The following is a 22,737-nucleotide window of genomic DNA, read 5'->3' on the forward strand; positions in this document are numbered from 1 at the left end:
TTGGAAAAAAATACGGCCCAATGATGCCACCGGCCCATAAACCGCACCAAACAGTCACTCTTTGTGGGTGCATTGGTTTTTCGACAATCAATCTTGGATTATCATTTGCCCAATTCTACTTATTGACGAATCCATTGAGGTGAAAATGTTCCTCATCACTGAAGATGATTTTCTTCGAAAATTGTTCATTCACTGTTGCCATTTCCTACCACCATTCTGATCATTAACGACGCTTGAAATGGTCAAAAGGCCTTAGTTCTTGAGTCAATAGCACCTTGTAAACGTGTAAATACAAGTCTTTATGCATAATGTTCATCAACGGCGAGCGAGAGAGGTGCAATTGTTGGGCATGGCGACGAGTTGAGGTGAACGGCTCTTCAACCACACTATCGCGAACAGCAGCAATATTTTCTGCAATGCGAGCATGCACTGGTGTTTTCACATCTCCTACAAACCCGGTTTGCTCAAACTTTTCCACAATTTTTCCGATTTTATGCACATTTGGACGATTAAATTGACCGAAAAAATCACGAAGTGCCCGATATGCATTTGATTTGAACGCCCGTATTCATAATAAACCTGAATAACTTTAAGGCGTTGCTCGATTGTGTATCTTTCCATGATTCAAATTGAGCAGAAAAAACTTGGCGTTTAGGTGTGGTTTATATTCAATATCGGCCCTTAAAATTTAACCACCCTTTAACCCACCATTTCAAGGTCCCGTACGAAATTACAAATCCCGACAATTATCGCAGTATTTGGGACTTAAAACAGATCAGCATCCTGGGATGGACATCCTTAGTGACTGGCCAGCGATAAGATTCAATATATTCTAGAAATGCCTCGTTAGTTTGCCCGAGTAGCATCATTTCGCGCGTGCTTTGCCGCGTATCGTAGGCTCGGTTGAAGGCGCAAAACTCCGCATATCATTTAGCAAAAAAAAATGTCTGAAACGCATATTGTTATCTAATATTTAATTTATTTATTTTGAGTTGATGCTTTTTCAGAACTCATAGGCATATTTACCATTAGTATATAAGCATATATCTAAGTAACACCATCAACATACACACATGTGTAAATACAAGCAGACACCTTAATCTTTAATATCCGAAGTGATTGACTTCTAATTGAAATATATGTCTGTTTGTATGTACACTGAGAAAGAAAATACAATTTCCAAAACCATTCAAAAGAGGTATTAAAAAACACACATTTTCGTTAGCTGCATTTAAATTCACTCGATTCTAGTAAAAACCTAATTTGTATTTTCCAGGCGCCATAATGGTTTTAATAATCAATACGGATCAGTACCAATTTTCCATTACTACAACCATTACGTCTCGTTATGGTCATTAGTCTGAGGCGGTGAAAATGGATTTTATTTTTATTATAATCTATTTGTCCTCATTTATTATTCCTTTCCTCACTCGCTCTTAATTTGCTGCCTCCACTTTCAAGTAATTTGAAATGCTTACGTTGTCGTTGTAGGTTGCAGTGAGGCTTTAGCCAGCAAAAGGTTGCTCGAGCTTACTCGTTTTGTATGTCTGATTATGTTAAGCAAACACAGCTCGGTAGAGGAATACAAAACTAGTCTAAAAAACTACTAGTTTACAACTAGAGTTTCCTTACTGAAATCGAACTAGTCCAAACATGACCAGTTAATTAATTAATTTACTTTTATTTAGATGTCTTGTAAATGAGTACAGACATATTCAATTATGTATGCCAATGCTTTTTCACCGTTTATGACTTCATTGCGTAATTGACAGTAGTGCCAGAGACACTTCAAAGTTAACGTGACTTGTTTAGCTGTGGAAACTTAAGCCTTAAACTTTTTCATTTTCGTCATTTTGATTGAAATGGCCAGTGAAATACTAAATAGAAGAGTTTCATATCCGCCATTGCATTATTTTGGAGTTTCACAAGGGTAGTAATTCAAGAGTTGCTGCCAAAAGCATTTCCGATGATTACCCAAGTGGCTTAAATCTTCATAAATGCTCAGAAAGACCAATAACTTTAGACGATGACGTATTAAGGACGAAAGTCAAAGCAAATGCGTGCCAGACAATCGAGGAGCTGTCAAATACACTTAACCGACCTTGGCCGACCATCCAAGAACATTTGCAAGAAATAAATAAAACAAACAGAACAGGTATTTGGATTCCACATAATCTGTCTGTGGAAAACAGAGCTAACCGATCCACGACATGCAACTTAATGCTTTAACGGTACAATACAGAACGGTTTCTTGACTGCTTGATGACTGTAGATGAAAAATTGCTCCTGCATGATAAACCAGAAAGCTAAAGTCATTGTCTCTCTCCGCATGAACTGTCACGAAGGACTACTAAGCCAGTTTTACATTCGAAAAAGTAAAAGTGTTTGGTTGGATATTCATGGAATAGTCGATTTGAAGTGCTTAAACTTGGAGAAGCTGCAGACCTTTATTGTGGACAATTAGATCGAGTAAATCTGTCACTAATTGAAAAGTTTCCAGCGATTATCAATAGAAGAGGGAGTATTTTGCAACACGTTAATGCAGACCGCACCGCGCAAGAGAAACGCTGGAAAAAATGAATGGATTGGACTGGGAGATACTGCCCCACCCATCATACTCGTCCGACATAGCGCCATTGGATTTCCATTTATTTCGTTCCCTACGAAATTTCTTAACAAACAAAAAATAAGAAAATTTGGTTGATACGCAAAATGCCATCTTCAGATATTTCACTCAAAAACCGATTGATTTTTGTCACTCCGGCATTGAAAATTTATACACTAGATAGCAAAAGTTCGTTGCCAACGGAGGAGATTACACCATTGACTAAAACGAAAAAATTGATTTATTTGGATTTACTGCAAAAAGGACAATGCCTGACTAGTTATGTCCGTGACTCATAGTGAATAGTCGGGAGGTAGTTTTTAATGCGCACGTTTGCTTACAGGGTTTATGATGCACACTTATACTTTGTTTTCCTTTTGCCCCTTTACTCTTTCGTTTTTACGTATTCTCTATACATGTTTCTTAATCTCAACCTTTCCATACTTACATATGTAGCTTACCACGTTGACTTTTTGCCGCTTGATGTTGATGTTGATTTATGTTTTAAATTTCCCCCTTTTTATTTCTTCTAAATTTTATTCTCGTGCTGCCCTTTTTGTCCTTTTCCATTGGCTGCATTCCATCACTTACACACTCTACCTTTTTTTGTATCATTTGGCTTGTCGGACAGGCATCAAACCAAAAAGTGACTGACGCAAAATGTTGAAAGTTTAATGAAGATTCACTGGCACGTGTGATTGATAATAATTACGTTATTTCGCGAGGTGTGCGCAACAGCAAATCTGCAGTATAGGAAAATACGAGTATACCACCTGCACATAATGTATTGATGGACGGCGAGTGAATATTTTTTTATTTTCTTCCTCAAACTGCAGTAAAGTGAAATAATGAAGAGTAAAGTTGAGTTTTTCGTTTTACTACATACAAAAAATACAACTAAAAAAGAGTGGTAACACAAATTTCTTAAAAGTTTTCATATGAACTTATTTTTAAATCACCCAAAAAACTTAGAAAGTTTTCCATACGCAAAATGTGCACTTAGCTCTCACACTATGCCTGCTAAAGTAGCAAGTTAGCAAGCGATTTAGAAAAATGTTTTAAATGCAATAAATTTCCTGCTTTTATTTCACCATTTCACACATTCACTTAATTTTCCTAACTTTGCAGAGCTATTTGTTGTTTCAAAGGGATGAAAAGTAGGCCACACTATGCACCAAAAACCAAAGCTGATAGCCATCAAGCCCATGTGTCACACACTTTTCATGTGCCATCAACACCTCTTTCCGAGTGGCCTACGCTCACGTATACTTGCACTACTTTTGCATTTCATGCATAATATATTTAACCTACTTTCTAGCTGCCTTAGCTTCAAGCCCAAAAGTCGCTTTGTTCAACTGCAAAGGATAAAGGAAAATTTTCTTTGCGCGCTTTCAGATTTCACACGAATATAACATTAGAAATTTTCTGTTCTTGGTTGGCCAAATTTAACGCTTCGTTAGTACTCGAATATCTTAGCATATTTAGCACAGCAGAATGTAACCAAGTGTAAATGTGCCTTTAAATATGTGAATTTCAAACAGAAAACAGCAACAGGCTGTCGGAAAAATAACCTTTATAACATAGCCATAAAAAGAAGTCAAATGCGTGCATGCTTTTGTTGTTGCTGCCAACTAGTTGGCTTCAACTCTAGAATAGTTCGCATGTAGTTTGTGGCTTAAAAAATACTTGAATTCCTTTTGTTTTTTTTTTTTTTGCTTCACATGGTTTGGCCTGTTTACTTTTTTTTAATTTTTATATAGAATCCAGACCAACGCTGGTCGCCTGCTCGTTTGTTCTTCCAGTCTTTTCTTCAAATTAGGGAACAAATAGTATTCCGAAGGGTCCGAGAGACTCAAGTCTGGAGAATAGGGGGGACGTGAAACGAATTTGAACCCTATTTTCATTAATATTGCGACCACAATTGCTGAGGCGTGCGCTGGTGAGTTATGGTGATAAAAAAGAAACAAGAAACATTTCCCTTATCTGGGTTCCTGGGCACAGGAATATAGAGGAAAATAAAATCGCCGATGAGCATGCCAGGAAAGGGTCGGCAAAACCGGTTTCAGTTGTCCCTCTCTCTGACATTTTGACCGTTGTTAAAGGGAAACTACACAATTTCTTTCTAAAAAAAAGCATAAGACAGATGGAGGTCCGTCTCATCGTGTGCTATTTCGAAAACACTTTGGCCTCAATACGATATAAACAGAAGGCTTAAGGTGATGGGAATCCCCCGCCATTCAATTTCCAAAATCATTGCGGTACTCACTGGTCACTGGGTGATCGGTACTCATGCGGAGAAGCTTGGAACTCCGTACAACCCCTATTGCAGAAGCTTTGGGGATCCTGCAGAGAAAGAGACTGTTGAGCACTTTCTCTGCAAATGTCCAGCTCTGGCGGCTAGGCGCTTGAGATTCCTTAGCGTGCCCTCTGGGGATGGCTTAAAGAAATTCTCTAGCCTAGATCCCTTTTCTCTCCTCCCCTACATCAACAGCACTGGATGGCTGTGGAAGGTTTTCTCTTCCCAAAACTTTTCTTTGCACAGGTAGTGGTCCACATTATGGTATCAAAATGGCACGTAAGTGCTACTTGCAGTGTACCTGGAGTACTCTTGCCATCTAACCAACCTATCTACCTTCCTATAGAAAAATGTGATTTTCTTAATTTAATATGGATATTGCGTACAGAAAGAAGGGAGTTGCATACAATAACTAAAATGAGATTAATAGGTTGAACTTCTATGCTCAGAAATGAATAAATGCAAATTTGAAGGCCTGAATATACTCCATCTCCGCACACTCGGATTTATGTTTAGCCAATCTCTGACACTTCAAAAATATGAATTAAAATCTAAGGCTATTAAATACAATAAAAACAACCGATGAACTTAACCAAAGTGTCTCAGGTGGATATATATTCTGCGGCAATAATACAAAGATAAAATAAAATAATAAAAATAAACAAATAAAAATATTCACTGGCACTGAGTTTGATTAGTAGAGCCCCACAAAAAGGTAGAAAGTACGTCTATTCCCATTTCACTTCCACTTCTGTCCCTATGGCGTCCTTAAAATTATTAGTTAAATTTATTTATTCATAAAATACGCACACAATCGCTTAAAAAGTAAAAGTTTGCATGGAAAAGGAAGAAAACATAGTAAAGAAAAACACTTGGCTTTCAGCCCCACCTGTCTCAACATTGATTAAAATTTGTTTTATTAATAAAAATAAACAAATTTTTAGAACATTACTCATTTAGCACTATTTTCTGCCTTAATGAAACCAATTAATAAACACCTACTGCATGTATAAGTATTCTATTTTCCATTTCCTCTTTACTCATACCGTTTTTCGACCTTTTTTACTTTTTCCAGGCGCCATTATATTCGGTTCAGATCAGGAAGTGCGTGAGGTGATGCGTGCTGTGCGACGCAATAATGCGACTGGCGCTTTTTCATGGATCGGTTCGGATGGTTGGAGTGCGCGCAATCTGGTCTCTGACGGCAATGAACCGGAGGTGAGTAATTGCATGGCGAGTGCGGAATGAAAGCATAAAATCATGAAATGTGTACTGTAGACCATACTGAGCAGAGCGTGTGTGTGTATGTTTTCATGCATGTATGTGTGCTTCGGAAGTGACCACTTATGATGGTATTTAACCAAAGGTACCGCGGGGTCAGCATAAATGCAAATTGTGGCTACACTGTGTGCCATTAGAAAAACAAACAATTCAACAATACAAAAATTCACAATTTCCATATTCGCTATGTGCTCGCATTGCATGCTCATGGGCGCATAAATGAGTGCTATTTGTATTTATTTGTATAAGGTTCTCTGTTGCTCTTATGTAAAGCAGCAAATGTAGCGAGTCTGTACCTAAAAATATGAGCTTGAATGGCGGCCCAATTGATTAATGAATTCACTTAGGCTGTGTCGGTGGGCGGTAGCGTGTAAGTGAGCTGGAAATTATAATTTGGGTGCAAAATATGTGCATATGTACACAATTATAAGTAGATAGCTATACGCAAAAAGGAGTGTAGCCAAAAGGAGTGCGGGGTAGAGGGAGCTGTAAGCGAGCTTAAAGATTCTAGAGCTGGCATTGTATTTGCCAAGCTTTTCTAGCGCATGACCATAAATTCTGAAGGCAATAAATAAATTTATGCACTTTGTCTATTTTTTTACTACGCTATTGAGCTGAACTTATTGAAAATAATAATTAAAATCTTTGTAATAAAAATATTATTGTTGTTTCTTGTTGATGAAAATCTCATATAACTTTTCATTGCCGAATCCTTCTTAAAATAATAAATAAATATTAAAAATGAAAACGTTAGACTTATCTATAAAAAATTTGTGGCGCTTTCAGAGGGTAATCAAAGCGTTTCTTCTGAGACAAGAAATAGCATTTTATAGCAAGTAATTTCCCGACCCAACATGTTTAAAGTTTTACGTTGATATAGGAATAGCTCCTGTAGCTGCTCCACCCTAACAATATCGGCAGCTAAATATTTTCAAAAATTTAATAGGAGCAACCCGATATTAAGTTTTTGTTTAAGCCAGAAAAACGACTTAATCGAAAATTCTAGAAATTCACAAAAATATCATATAGTGGTAATATTTTTGTTTTGCCTTAAGGGTGCTCCAGTACCTTAAGAACTAAACACTCAGAGAGAAAAAAATTTACTTTAAATTTGAAATTATTTTTTATACAAATATGGTTTACACTATAACAAAAACCATATGAACCAAAGGTTCAAACTTTGTTTAAAATTTCTAAAACTTCGGCAAATTCAACGAAATTTCGACCTTTTTATCCACTTTCGCTGCAACTTATATATAGATATATATTATATATATTAATATAATTGGCGCGTACACCCTTTTTTGGGTGTTTGGCCGAGCTCCTCCTCCTATTTGTGGTGTGCGTCTTGATGTTGTTCCACAAATGGAGGGACCTACAGTTTCAAGCCGACTCCGAACGGCACATATTTTTATGAGGAGCTTTTTCATGGCAGAAATACACTCGGAGGTTTGTCATTGCCTGCCGAGGGGCGACCGCTATTCGAAAAATGTTTTTCTTAATTTTGGTGTTTTCACCGAGATTCGAACCGACGTTCTCTCTGTGAATTCCGAGTGGTAGTCACGCATCAACCCATTCGCTGCAACTTAGTGCAGGCTTTACTTCCGCTTCGGAGAGCGGAATTGTGAAATAGGTTGAAGCCGTACAAAGCATATATAATATATATAATACTAGCGTACCCTCGCCCGCTTCGCTAGACGATAAATTCAATGATTTGCTGAAAGAGAATAAAATTAATACGAAACAAAGCAAATTCTTTGATACAATTTCATTCGAACTTTATTTTAACACTTTTTGGTAGACAACGTTTTTGGTTTTTTCATCTTTCGCGTGAATAATGACGATGGTTTGCCAACTCGTGAGCAAGCTACATACAATTGTCCATGAGAAAAAATTGGGTACTCTAAATTAATACCGCACATTTGTAGAGACTGTCCTTGCGCCTTATTAATTCTCATAGCGAAGGCAAGGCGAATAGGGAACTGCAAACGTTTGAAATCGAATGGTAAATCCGCCGGAATCAGTGGAATTCAGGGTATCAAAATGTCTTCTCCTTTGTACTTCCCTTTCAAAATTGTTGCTTCGATAACGTTACCCATTAGCTTCTTCACAGCGAGTCTGGTACCGTTGCAAAGTCGGGGCACATTACTATTGCGTAGCATAATAATCGGTGCTCCAATTTTTAATCGTAAATTATGAGGTGGTAAGCCTGCCAAATCGAGTGTGTTTAAGAATTCAGTTGGATAATTTACGACCTCATCTTGATCAGTAATAGTGTCCATTGACTTATACGCAACTATGTCACCAGGTATTTGATCTAAAATAGCTGAATTTATATCATTGACGTCCTTATTTTTCCCAGCTAAAATTGCTCTTTCGCTGAGTCAATCATGGTTTTTGTAATGTTGAACTATGTTTGGAAATACACTCTGTATCAATGCCTCTTTAGACTGTGCAAAAGTGCAGAAATTGTTAGGCAATGTTATCATTCCTGTTGTTTTTGAAAAAAGGTTTATTTTTTTCGGTTAAAAAGTTTTTTTTGAAGTTTTGAAAAACACTTCGCTCTAACAAATTTCTTCTCAGTTAATTGCTAAAAATTAAATATTTTGAAAAAATTATTTTTTTTAATTTAACGTTTTTGAGAAAATTTTGTTCTTGAAAAAATTTCATACTTTTGTAAAAGTTTAAATTGATTTGTTAAAAAAGGTTTTTTTCCGCTTTGAAAAACACCCCCTCGAAAAAATGTATTCTCTATTAATAGTGGAATATGAAATGCTTTGAAAACACCATTTTTTTTTTTAATTTTTTTTGGTTTTCAGAAAATTTTGTTTTGAAAAAATTTCATACCCTTGAAAAAGTTTTATTTTATTTTATTTGTTTAAAATTTTTGAAAAATTTTTTTTTTATAATTTTAGAAAAACACCTCTTTGAAGAAATTTCTTTTATCTTTTTGAGGAAAATTTGGTTTTGAAAAAATTTCATGCTTTCGAAATTTTTTTATTTTACTTTATTTCTTCAAAATTTTTGAAAACAATTTTTTTTATAATTTTCGAAAAACACCCCTTTGAAAAAATGTTTTCTATGTGTCATAGTGGTATTCCATTAACTTTTAGGATTAAAGTCAAATACTTACAAATATCTACGCTTTCACAAATAGCAACAATAAACAAATTTCCTCAAAACCAAAAAATTTACTTTTTTTCTAAAGAAATTCTAAACAAACAACGTAATAAATTTAGAATTTTGTGTTCACGAAAAAACAGTATTGTTTTTATTGTATTAACTGAAAACCAAAATGTTGCAAAAAATCAAAACAAAACTAAATTATTTTTTTGTGTTCATTTGGTCCATATGTTCCATAAAAAGTTGATATGGTAAATAATATGCAGGGTCTGATACACGCGAATTTCCATTGACCATTATAGTGACAAAATTATCGATCACCAATCCAACAGGATTTCAAAATCAGAGTTGGAATGAGTTGTTGTGTGGTGTACTTCTGAAAAAATGAGAAATAAACAAAATAAATCTAAAAATTCGAATTCTAACTTTATCTTGTGTATGTTCTTATTACCTTTGAATTTTTCCAATGAAGCACCATTCATTTTAAATTTTCCAAAAACTTTTTTTATCATTTCGCGTTTCTTTCCTTTTTCATTCGATTCCAACATTTGTTCATAGCCGAAAACATCGTTTGCAAACGCATTCATTTCCATATAGAATTGGTCAAAGAAAGCATTGCTCAATTGAATTAAAACATTGTTTTCATAAATACTTAGGACATTAATTAATGCACCTTGGTACATACCTAACGCAGATATTCATCGCGACCTTGACATCGATACTATTGATGAAACAATACAAAGCGCTAGCAGAAGACACATAAATAGACTATTAACGCATACAAATCCTATGATGAGAAGACTACCAAATAAAGAAAAATCTACCCAAAGTCGGCTTAACCGTCAAACACCAACAGATCTTGCAAAATCCTTGTAATCAATTGTCAACTAATCGTATATGTCATTGTTTGTTAACCACTTGTTTTTAAATAATATGTATATATTTCTTCTAAATGAGCTTGGGGGCATTGGCCCTTCAATATCACTCTCATTCCATCTTTTTGTAAATCAAATTACTTATTGTCTAACGACAGGTGTAATATTTTATGGAAGAAATAAAAAAACAAAAAAATTTTCATTCGAATCATTTGAACTTTCTGTATACAATAACGAAAAATTCAAAAAAAGTTGTACACATAAAATGAATGTCGATTCGAAACTTACTTTAATCTAAGAATCGAGCAAGTTTTGTTTTGTACAATATTTTGATTTTTTCTTTTTTTTATATGAAGAAAATATTTAAAAGAATTTGTTTTTGCTAAAAACCTTCCCCTAGTGGATCCCTATAATATGAAAAAAGAACGAATAAAATTGGCCTCGTATCGGCCCAAAAAAATGCATACAAACGAACATCATTTCATTTTTATATATATAGATTAAATATTGCGTAGTTTTGTAAAAAGTAAAATAAATCTTTTACCATTCATATTTATGTATAAAAAATTGTATGAAGAAATGAGATGAATTTATTACTGTGACCGCTGGCATTCTGTATTAAGAATTAGAGAAAAAATTAAGGCGAATCTTCATAATTTTTTCACAACACTATGCCGCGTGCCTTCAGGAAAGCCTTAATCGAAGCGAAGCTATGCAGCTTTCGCTTTCTTGATTGTCTCGCGAGCTCAAAAAAACAGGTTATCTTTTCTGCCAAAACTGTGGCCTAACCCCTTGAGTTAAATTTCAATATCTATGCACTTTTCTTACAAACCTTCCTATTAGCTAACTAGGTACATAAATTTTCACTTTCCCGCGGTCTCGCCATTTTCACATAACCTAACAAAGGCCACTCCTTTATCTTTTGTGTCATGCCTGCCTGGTTCATAGAACATTTACATAAATACTTTTATTATGTTTAAATATGATATGTCAAGGATAACATCATAAATTATGTCAAATTGTGGACAAACAGAACTCAACGGCACTGGTATCAGCTTTCAAATGCAACGCTTCAAATGACACTTTACAGACATGTGGGATTTATTTACATGCCAAAGTAATGTAATTCATTACAAGATAATTGATATTAATTGTGTATTAAAATTGGGATTGAATTTAAAATCGAAAAAAAAGTTAAGAAACAGTGAAGCAATTCATTATTTTGCCAATGCAAGGCAAAAAGACCAATTAAATGTTAATAAAGAAATAAAACAAAAACGTTGGAATAAAGTTAAAGAGATAAAGCATTTTTTATCTACATGAAATAAATATATAAATCTCATGCATCTACTTCTACACAGGTTGAGGGCACCTTGTCCGTGCAGCCGCAAGCAAATCCTGTAAAAGGGTTCGAAGAATACTTTCTCAACTTGACTGTGGAGAACAACCAACGCAATCCGTGGTTTGTCGGTGAGTGTCACGTGTGGTCACATATAATTTTTTACATACGTATAGATACAGTGCACTAAAATTTCACAGGCGACACTTTCACCTATAAATTATTACCAAATAATATCCAAATAATAAACCTTTAGACTCAGACCGAAAATTTCAGTCATCAAACTGCCATTAGCGGCTTAATTCACGTGCACTTACTTTTTCTTGCAGAATTCTGGGAAGACCACTTCCAATGTCGTTATCCGGGTAGCTTAAGCACACCTTACAATAACTACAATCGCACATGCACCACCAAGGAGCGATTGTCGAAAGATACGGACTTTGAGGACCAATTGCAGTTTGTAAGCGATGCAGTAATGGCATTTGCATATGCATTACGGTAAGTAGAAACGGTTGGAAGAGAGCGGAAGTTGTAACACAGGGGAAAAGTGCCAAAGTGTGTGTAAGATAAATGTTGCAGTGATTTTTTTCTTCTGGTATTTATATGCAACTTTTACGAAATCTGATTTATTACTAACTTTTGTATGTGTGCCTTGAAAACTTGGCTTGCTCGTTTCAAACGAATTCATTTATTATATTCCTTTTCCCATCCTTCCAGTGATATGCATCGTGATCTGTGTGGCGGTCAACCTTCGCTTTGTGATGCCATGAAACCAACAAAAGGCGCTGATTTACTTAAATACTTGCGCAAAGTGGAATTTCAGGGTAAGTAACAGGAAACTCGCCGTAGCTGTTGCGCTGGTCACGATTTCGGTACCCGCTGTAAGCATGAATTAACAAAAAAGCATTTAGAAAACGTATTTTCTATTAGCGCCCCCTCATCAGCAAGCCTTCGAGCGCTTTTCTGCCATTAAGAAAGCATCTCTTTAAAAACCGTTAGCCTTGCGGAAGCGCCATCGAACTGTAGGTCCAGCCTGCTACGTATTTTGTGGAACGAGAATAGGCTCTACCTTTGATATTACCGTAGGGACCTCAACATGTTTATGACATAGCAAAAACAATTTGCCCCAACACACACATGCCAACCGTATGTGTATTTAAGTGTGCGCACGCTAAGGCCGCTGTGAAGTTTTCAGTTTGCCGTTTTAGCTGCTAATGTAAGTTGGCTGATGGTTGGGTGTCAGTGGTGAGCGCGTAATGTGGCGCAATTCAAGGTGGTGGAAACAGCTGTTGCTGCTTTCACTGATGATTGTGCTGAGCTTTCATATTGTCATTGTCACGTCGAAGCATTCAAGTGTAAAATTGGCTTTGTTGCTTCGCTCACTTTTTACTCTGTACTCCACTCAGTGACGCAATTTGACGAACACAGCGCGGCGCGCATAGGAGGTAGCCACTAAACTTCCAGCGTCATGAGAACCACCAACACTGCCCCTGCAGCCACTGTTAACTCTCATTGCTGTATTGAAAATGAAACTCAATAAATTATTTTATAATCAGAAAAAAGAGAGCAAGAAAATGCATAAAGCAGTATTGCTTATCCGCTTGGAAAGGGTCCAAAAGCGTTAGACCGCTGCATAAGCTAAGATAAAATGTATTGCGATGAAGCTGAAAAGTAACAAAAACAAGCACTGAATAATGAAAATCGCGCAAAAAGCCAAAGTGTTGGTGTGTTTTGATTAGATTTGCGTTGGTTTCGCATATATATTTTTTTTTTTTTTGACGCGTGGCTTTGTGCTTGCCTTTTTCTGATGGCTTCCAGCTGATTGCCGGTTGTGCATGGCGCGGTTGCTGATAAAGAAAATTGGCAGTGATGAAAATAAATAGGCGCATTAAGTGTTAAAATACATATGAAGAGAGGGTTGCGAATTATGTACGCCAAGGAAAAAAGCACAGCCAGTGCGTAACGGAGAATGAAAAATTGCCGTCAAAACTTTTGGCAATGCTTTTAAACCAGTATAAGAGCGGTGCTGGTAATTTTATAACTGTTTGCGTGTGTACTTCTAAACTGGGTGTATGTATGTATATTAGGGTGCGCTATTAATACATTTTGCTTTTTTCTTAACGTAATTATAAAAAAGATTACGTTTTAAGACTTCTACCAAATATTGCGGAAAAGTATTTAAATTTAGGCAAGCAGGACCAATTTGAAAGTACCTGTAAAAATACAGTTTTTATTAATAATATTAGCTTTTAAAATATTTTTTTCTAAAAATCAGCGTATGTCATAAAAAATCTATAAAAATGTATAACAACTTTGTCAACGGAGTCCAAATAATGAAATTTTTGGGTGTCATAAATTTTAATATTTTTCCGAAATATTTTGCGTAAATACAATACTGATTTTTTTTTTTTTTGTTTAAAAAAGTATACACCCTAATGCACATACATATGTATGTGAAACCCGCATAAGTAAAGCAATCAGAGTGAATAGATTACAAGTTTGATTGATTCCTTAAACAAAAACACACAAAAATTGTTGAAATTTCGTTATGGAAATGATACACCAGCACAAATGTTGTCGTGCTTTGACGCATATTTTCCAAATAATATTAGCGAAAGCGAACTGATAACAATCAAAGAATAACCGAATAAGCAAAAAATGGTAAAAAACCGCAACAGCGATTGAAATATGCACTCGGATGCCACACTCAGTCTAATAACCACGAGGTATGAGCCTCTAAAATATGTAGCTACCACTTAAGCCACCACTGTTCCGCGAATTGTTTTGCAATATGGTGAAAAAGAAACCTGAAATAAATTTGACTTCTTCCCAATAAATTTCCAACTAATTTCTTTACAGGACTCAGCGGGGATCATTTTCGCTTCGACGCCAATGGTGACGGTCCTGCACGCTACAACATTATTCATTTCAAACAATCGGCGGCGGGCTTATACCATTGGATAAAAGTGGGTGAATACTATGAAGGCGAGCTGCGTCTGAATATGACAGGTACGTGTGTGTGTGCTTGTGTTAAAAAAATTAACAATTTTTGTCCTGCAAATAAAAATTTTTGTAAGCACCAGAAAAAATTTTAATTTATTTGAAATACTTTTTTTTTCATTTAATTTGAGATTGCCATACTCACCTTACAAACTGCAATAAAATACGCATAATACTATTATATATATGTAAATATATAAGTATAATAGTGGTATGGAAGTCAATCTGCTACTGAGCCTTAATCAGTTTGTTCCTCTTCTTCACAAACATTTGTTTGTATTGATAAATAATGCAAACGTACTCCTCATATATTTGGGGCCTAGATTAATTTTTTTTTACTTTCGTAAATTTAAAAATTCTTTACACTGAGTGAGTCATAGAGGAAGCCGTTTTTAAAGTGTTGAGCCCTGGTAATTCGTTTTCTTTTAGGAATTATAAATTTTAGTTCATCCTTTTTTACTTTCAAAATTTTTTAAGTATTCACCTATGGTTTTGGGACTCCATATGAAGATGAACTTAGCTGAAATTTTCTTGAAAATGATAATCCAATGCTCTTCCCGCCCAACCATGAAGTAATCGAAAAATTAGTGGTGCTGGAGTGTATGCTTCCAACTTTTTTCAAGAAATGGAGACTCGGATTTTAGGAAATGCGATTTATTCAGCTCTGCTCTACCCTAGACTTTCTCACAAATTTTGCCCAAATGTAATTTGTATAGATTTTGACAGCCATTTTCACTGCCCCGAAGTTACTGCTGTACCACGTAGCGACGCCTTTTATAAGCTTAGCTCTCCATCTGTCGTGTGTTTCGTTTCTCCAAAGGTCTTGCCTTAGCATTTCGTTTTTTATTTCGCACTCTGCAGATTTGCTATCGCTTTCTTCCATCCCTTCGTTCTTTAATGCCTACAACTTTTTACTTTCGAAGAGTAGTAAGTCAAATCGTTTATAGCGCTGGCCCTGATACTGTGTGGTAGGCAGACACAACTCTCAGAACTGCCGTTCATTGTACCGATGCTAGGAGCTGACACCGGAGATTGGCCTTTAGCGCATTTGCCCATAGATCAACTCAATAAAAGAAAAGGGAGAGCGTGGTAGCCACCATTAATTCCCGTTTGCATTGGGTTGATCCCGCTATGTTTTCCATCAGTCTACTGAGTAGGAATGCCATCTTAGCGGCTTTCTCTGCTGCGTGTTTTATTTGGGCCCAGAAAGCAGGAGTCGTCAAATGTATTCCAGAATGGCATAACTCAGTTACACATCATTAATGTTTAAAAACGATAGACTGACTTAACAATATCAAATTCTATTCTTTGTCCTCTTTATATGGTTTTATCATTTCCCACCTCTAATCATGTGGTATTTCCTTTGTTAGTGAGATCGCTTTCCATATCTTGCAACTTTCTTTATAACTGCATGTGTCAAGGTGCTCACTATTGTTATCCGTTTGTGAATTGCATTCCTTCCTACTCGTTATTGCAGCCGCATTTGTAAACTTAACTGCGGGATCCTGGCGCCCTTGTTTTCCATGTGAATATCTACCCACTTTTTAACACAATTGTCTCCTAACTTCCTTACTAAATTTACATTTTTTATATTCTTTTCAGTTTTTTTTTGTTGCTTATAATATGTGTATTTCTCTTCCTTTTGCAGAAGTACAATTTAAACTGTTGCATCCAAAGCCACCTGAATCTGTCTGCAGCTTACCCTGCGAGCGTGGTCAGGCCAAGAAGTATGTGGAGGGTGAAAGCTGCTGTTGGCATTGCTTCAATTGTTCAACCTATCAAGTAAGTGAAGGCAAATTTACGGTTGTCACTTGGCAAGTGACACATACATGTATACTGCACAAACATACTAACATTTCGCATACATATAGTACATTTCACCATGAATGAGTGTCAGCTGACGCAACCGTAGTACCATATTAAGTGAGAAGGGGCTGAGCGAGGAAAGCACTGCGTAGCGCAGATAAATTGAAAAGCTTTGTAGAGTAATTGATTTGCTTGTTTTATATCTGCAATGCTTTTACTACAGCGCTTTCATATAGTTATTTGGATGTGCCCCATGTGTGTGCTTGTATGAGCCAACTGCAACTGCAACTGTAACTAGAAAATTGGATTTTGATTTAGAAATTATGTTGCAGCAAATTGAATTCAATTCACTCATTGAGCGCAATTGAAGTAAAACGCGATTCTGCATAGACGCAGAAAGTAATAGCTGTGCAAATTATTTTTACTACCACATTAGAAATCTTGTTCAGTACTTAAATATTGCCGAACCCCACAGAAATACTCTTTGTTTTCTTACAACACACCGGCACGAGAGGCGCAGGCTGCATTACTTTTGTTTTAAAGCTGGGAAAGGCACGAGGTTTTTAAGCGTTGAGAGCGCAAAATGTTCAGCTTCAAACAAATGCATCAGCTGAATGAAAAGTTAGATAGTCAATCATTTATGGGATAGGATAGAATGGTTTCCTAGATGGTAAGGAGCGGGTCCGATATATAAAAAGGTATGGAGCGGTATTTAAAACAATTTCATAGTATTTGCCGAAGTCGAATTTGCCGCAGTGATTCCATTTTTGATTTTTTTGTTGATGGAAAAATCCTTTTTGTTTGTGGTGGAGCGATAATTAAAAAATTCCGGTGTATTTTTTGCCGTCGAGTCCGAACTTAAGGCAAAATTTACCAGAGTCACTCCATTTTTTTTTGTGTTTTTGGTATACCAACCATTTTTTTTTTGAGTTTTTTAGTAATTTTTTGAGAGTATCAAAAAAAATCGTGTAAGGAAACGATGATTTAGGAAACGGGTTAAGCGGATAATACACTATGCTTATGAGAGTAGCGCCTTAATATTATCGGCGCCTGTAAGTATGCAGAATGCAGCAAGTTGCCATTTCTTCTTCATTCGTCCAGTAACAAAAAAAAAGTTGTCTCTCTAAAAAAGTTGTTCAATAAATAATAGGTAATGGGAAATAGGCTTACTACCAATGGAGACGAACATCTATTAACTTTAGCTTCTTTTTTATTGCATATTCCATCATTTTTGCTGTTTTATTTTATTTTATTTTTTTTCATCTAGATACGGCACCCCATCGATGAAACTCAGTGCCTAACCTGCAAGTTGGGCACTTTGCCCGATGCAACCAAAAAATTCTGCCAAGCCATACCAGAAGTTTACTTGCGACCCGAATCCGCTTGGGCAATCGGTGCGATGGCATTCAGTGCCACCGGCATTTTGGTAACACTCTTTGTTGTTGGTGTTTTTGTGCGGTAAGTTGACCATTGAAATGGCTGATTACATTTATTTTCTTGTATGTGTACGGTGTCAATCGTCAGCTGTCGAATGTAGACGATTGATTGGTTTCATTTTACGTGCATACATACCGACATATGTTTCTCTTATTTTTCATTTTTGCTGACCAATTAGCGTACATACATTTTACAAGCACCAGAAATCTTTTTGTTTCATTTGTATGCTTTATTTTACCTAGGTTTTTCTAAGTCGAATATAAAACAAAGTTTATTAGAGCTCCAGTAAGAATTCAAGGCATTTAATGACGCTGTGGTTCCACAAGCGACGTCATAAAATATTGTGCCCTCTTCGTAAAATCGCTCACTATTTCAGTACTAGGATTATTCTTTATTAAATATTTTTTTAAATATTATATAATTCTTCCTTTCTATCTTGAATTCTTCTTATATTAAGATTTGTTTCCTTTTTGTTACTCCTGCAGCCACAATGATACACCTATCGTACGTGCCTCTGGCCGAGAACTCAGCTACATTTTACTCGCTGGAATATTAATGTGCTACGCCGTCACTTTTGCTTTGGTTCTAAAGCCAACAAATATAGTTTGCGCCATACAACGGTGAGTTATTATGAAGGGCAATTAAGTAAGTCTGAATATAATAAAGATAAGAGACCAGCAGGAAGGAAGAAGCGCAAAATATTGTTAGAGTAATAAAGAGCGGCAATTATTCTTAAAACTTTCATGGCGAAGAAAACTATGACTGAGAAGTGGTTGTGATGGTTGGCTTGGCTTTGTCAGGCTGCGGGTAGCTCTCCATGCGCTGCTTTCTTTATGCAGGCAAAACTGTAGACAACCTGTAATTTTTTTAATATTTATAATTTTTTTATGAACAGCAGCCATTAATATCCATTTGGCACTTTGATTTATAAAGGCATTTAGCAAAAACCTACGACGAGAAAATATTCAAATCCACTGGCGCTCGACAATTGTAAAAAATATTATATATAATATAATATTACAACGCCACTTTGTTTTCTTAATACAATAAATAGCACGGATAGTCTGTAGAGGCATATAGAGACATATAAGAACATATAGAGGTGGAGACCGAACCCGAGCTTGAACCAGAACCGAAGCCCCTTACAGAAAGAATGGACACGAAAAAAACTAGTAATTATGTTAACTCATCCCTTATAATTAGTACGCATATTCATAGTGTTTGTTGTTGTTATTAGTAAAATAACGAAATTTGTAGAATATTTAGAGTTTGTTTATCTCACATCGATTATTCAGTAAGAGGGGTTTGCATTCCTTCTTCGAGTTGCCGGTGGAAATATATATTATTTTGTAGCTGCTGAGCAGAGGAAGTGAAATCTGAGCCGTGTTTGTTCACACAAGCACTTTGGGGTGTGATAACTGCGTGAAAGTAGTTTCAGAAAAGGTGTACCTTTTAAATGAAAAAAGTGTAATTTCTGAGCTTTTAAAATAATCTCTTCGTATTATCTTAATATAAATATTAAATAATATTTTTACTTCAATATCCGTACTATTGGTATATTTTTTAAGAAGAAAGAAAATATATTTTCCTATAGCTTCAAAATTTTCTTACTTTTGTACGAAAATTCTACAAAAATCTCACAATTTGTCTACTTTTATTGTTTCTCCTTAGCTTCAGCGTTGGCTTCTGCTTCACGGTCGTATATGCAGCACTGCTCACCAAAACAAATCGCATAGCTCGTATCTTCAAAGCAGGCAAACAATCAGCAAAACGACCATCGTTTATAAGTCCCAAGTCGCAGTTGGTTATTTGCTCGTTCCTTATCTTCATACAAGTAAGTTGTGTAATAAAAATAAAAAAAAAAAACTTAAATAAAGCACAGCTAAGGCCCGCACGAAAACGTGCTGATGTTGAATAGCGAAAAACAAAAACAAATTATAAAAGAAAAATCGATGCAAAAGCGCAAATATATCAGAAAATGGTGAATAATGTAGCAAATGTTTTTAGAATGCTGCTATTGTATACTGAAATGCCATAAGTTGCATGCCACATGCAATCATTATGCTACGCAATACATTGTTTCATTTCGAAGAAAATTATTTGATATTATTCCTTAACCTTTTCAGTGATTTATAAAGCTTTGCGCCACTGGGAACATTGCAAGAAATTCCTAATTTTTTTAGCTAAACTAATATATTATCAGTGTTTTCCTCTTAAGCTTTTTTGTGGTACTGTAAAATTGTCATTATTTTATTCCCTTCCATTGCAGATTCTCATTAATGGCGTTTGGATGGTAATTGCACCGTCGCATGCGATGTACCATCATCCGACACGCGAGGATAATATGCTCGTTTGCGATTCTTACATCGATGCTTCCTACATGATTGCATTCTTCTATCCCATTCTTCTGATTGTAGTTTGCACAGTTTATGCGGTGCTGACGCGAAAAATCCCTGAAGCATTTAACGAATCCAAGCATATCGGTGAGTAGTGGCAAGGGTGCTGAATTATTTGAAGTGACTCCATTATACGTGCTTGTAGATATGTACGTGTCAAGTGCATTACAAACACAAAAACAAACAAAAAACAAAAAAAATGTGCAGCTGCTGAAGTGCTTTTCGAAAGTGCATCCATGAAAACCTCATTGCGTGGATTTTCAAATGTATTAGTGTGCATTAATTATTTCATATGAACTAAGTGCCCATTATATATTTATATTTATATATTTTTTGTTTATTTCTGTTTTATTTTGTTTTTTTTTCACACTACCACAACCTATTCAACTAATTGCAATTTGTGGCAGTCTACATACTTAAAATATCAATTCGCCACTTCTTATCACATTTCTCTTTATTCTCTTTTGTGTACGCTTCGTGGATTGCTGCTGCTGCGAAAACCAACTATGATTGCTCGTTTGCAACATTGGCTGCTCGTGGGTCCAACATGCAAATCAAAAATTCATGTGCTCGATTTTCGTCTTGAATTCTTTCTGCCTTTTTGTCTTCTCTTACATATCTTTCTCAAATCGCTTTCATTTCTTCCACTTTTGTTTTATTTCTTTTTTTTTGTGCTCCTTTGATCCCCTGGCTCTATTTCATTTAATTTCCACAATCGCACAGGATTCACTATGTACACGACCTGCGTCATCTGGCTGGCATTTGTGCCACTTTATTTCGGCACAGCCAATCACGTGCCGTTGAGGATAACTTCAATGTCGGTGACGATTAGCTTGTCGGCGAGTGTCACCGTTGCGTGTCTGTTCTCGCCGAAGGTAAGTGAAGAAAACCCCACATATGTACTCATATACACATGGCAAACGCTCCATAAACCAGAATCTCAGAGATTTAGTGAAGGCGATTGCAATTTCCTACGATCAGGTAGCAGAAGAGATCGGAAAAGCTAAACCTCGTACAAAAGATACGAAGTATTCGCAGACGACTCCTTCTCTTGGAATAACTGCACAGCATGAGACAAAGCGGACCCATGTACGAGCATCGGGTGAGGCATTACCAATAAAAGGACCGTCTAGGAAGGACATTGAAGTTCCTAAATCCATTGTCAATGTCTCACAAAATACAGCTTTGGCAAATATGGAGGGAAAAAAAAACAACGGAGGGCGCGTGGATAACGGTTAATAAACGACAGCGCACAAGGAGTAAACCTGCTCGACCCGATGCCATCATTGTCAGAAGCACGGGCGAATGTTCTTTCGCCGAGATTTTGAAGACAGTCAAAACTGAGGATTCTCTTAAAGGGATGAACGGGCTGATTCAAAAAATCCGCAAAACTGCGGTGGGCCTGGCTCTCTCAGGAAAGACGGAAGTTAAATCGTTAACAGAGGAATCACTTCTCGAGATTCATGATGTTGATGAAGTAACTACGCCCGAAGAGGTTCGCGTAGCACTAAACTCCCAGCACCTCAACCTCAACGTAGAGCCCTTGCAGATTCGCTCGATACGGAGGGCATATGGCGGTACGCAAACCTTCTGAGGCCGCCAAAAAGTTATTAGAAGTGAGTAAAATTCGCATTGGGTGGGTAGTTTGCCGTATTTGTCAGAAAACCCAACCTAGACGCTGCTTTAAATGCCAAGAACTCGGGCATATATCAAGAAGTTTCACCAGCGGAACCGATCTCCAAGGAGTGTGCTTTAAATGCGGAGGAGAAGGGCACGTAGCAAATATATGCACAAATACTCCAAATACTTATTATGTGAAAGAAGACGTACCAACCGCACTGATCATGCTACCGGAGGCAATAAATGGCCGGTATTTCAAGAAGCGCTTCAAAAGATAAAGCAGTTATGCGATTGCTACAACTCAATCTCAACCACTACGAAGCCGCATAAGATCTCTGGTCGCAAACAATTGCAGAAGTCAAGGTTGATGTAGCCATATTGAGCGAACCGTATAGAGAAAGGTCAGCCAACTGGACGCAAGACGCTTGTAAAAAGGCTGCAATATGGTCCTGCGGACGACATCCCTTACATCTAGAGAACGTAGTAAAAGAAAGAAGCTTTGTTTGCGGCAAGGTCTCAGATATATTTATATATAGCTACTACATACTTCCAAGCACCCCTTTAGACGAGTTTGAGGAGATAGTAGGGAAAATCGCCATGGATGCAATGTTGAGACAGCGATATATTATTGCAGGCGATTTCAATGCATGGTCTATGGAGTGGGGCTCACAGCGTACTAAACCAAAAGGCAGAACACTCCTTGAAGCATTTGCGTGGCTGGATATTGTTTTACTGAACAGCGGCGGGGAACATACCTTCTTCAGAAATGGCTTTGGTTCAATAATAGACATCACATTCGTCAGCGCTAACATCTGCAAAGGGGCTAAATGGAAGCTTAGATTCTGGTTTATTTAAAGAGATGTTGCCAACAAGCGAATATACGGGATGCGCGAATGACATTGCAACCAAAATTATGGGTGATATTCGTAGAGCCTGCGATGCGTCAATGTCTCGCAAGA

General features: G+C 36.5%; 1 protein-coding gene across 1 annotated transcript in view; it reads left to right on the forward strand.

Moving 5' to 3' along the window:
* Positions 1-22,737, forward strand: part of LOC129245445 (metabotropic glutamate receptor 2) — a 65,184-nt gene that overhangs the window by 32,009 nt on the left and 10,438 nt on the right. The window contains exons 5-15 of the mRNA XM_054883614.1: positions 5,977-6,119; positions 11,542-11,650; positions 11,849-12,017; positions 12,237-12,343; positions 14,379-14,528; positions 16,168-16,301; positions 17,593-17,783; positions 18,248-18,382; positions 19,434-19,596; positions 20,032-20,245; positions 20,882-21,033. Of these exons, the coding sequence (XP_054739589.1) occupies positions 5,977-6,119; positions 11,542-11,650; positions 11,849-12,017; positions 12,237-12,343; positions 14,379-14,528; positions 16,168-16,301; positions 17,593-17,783; positions 18,248-18,382; positions 19,434-19,596; positions 20,032-20,245; positions 20,882-21,033 (1,667 nt within the window). The remainder of the gene's footprint in view (positions 1-5,976; positions 6,120-11,541; positions 11,651-11,848; positions 12,018-12,236; positions 12,344-14,378; positions 14,529-16,167; positions 16,302-17,592; positions 17,784-18,247; positions 18,383-19,433; positions 19,597-20,031; positions 20,246-20,881; positions 21,034-22,737) is intronic.

This window comes from Anastrepha obliqua, chromosome 4 (genome assembly GCF_027943255.1).
Source record: "Anastrepha obliqua isolate idAnaObli1 chromosome 4, idAnaObli1_1.0, whole genome shotgun sequence".
Taxonomy (NCBI): Eukaryota; Metazoa; Arthropoda; class Insecta; order Diptera; family Tephritidae; genus Anastrepha; species Anastrepha obliqua.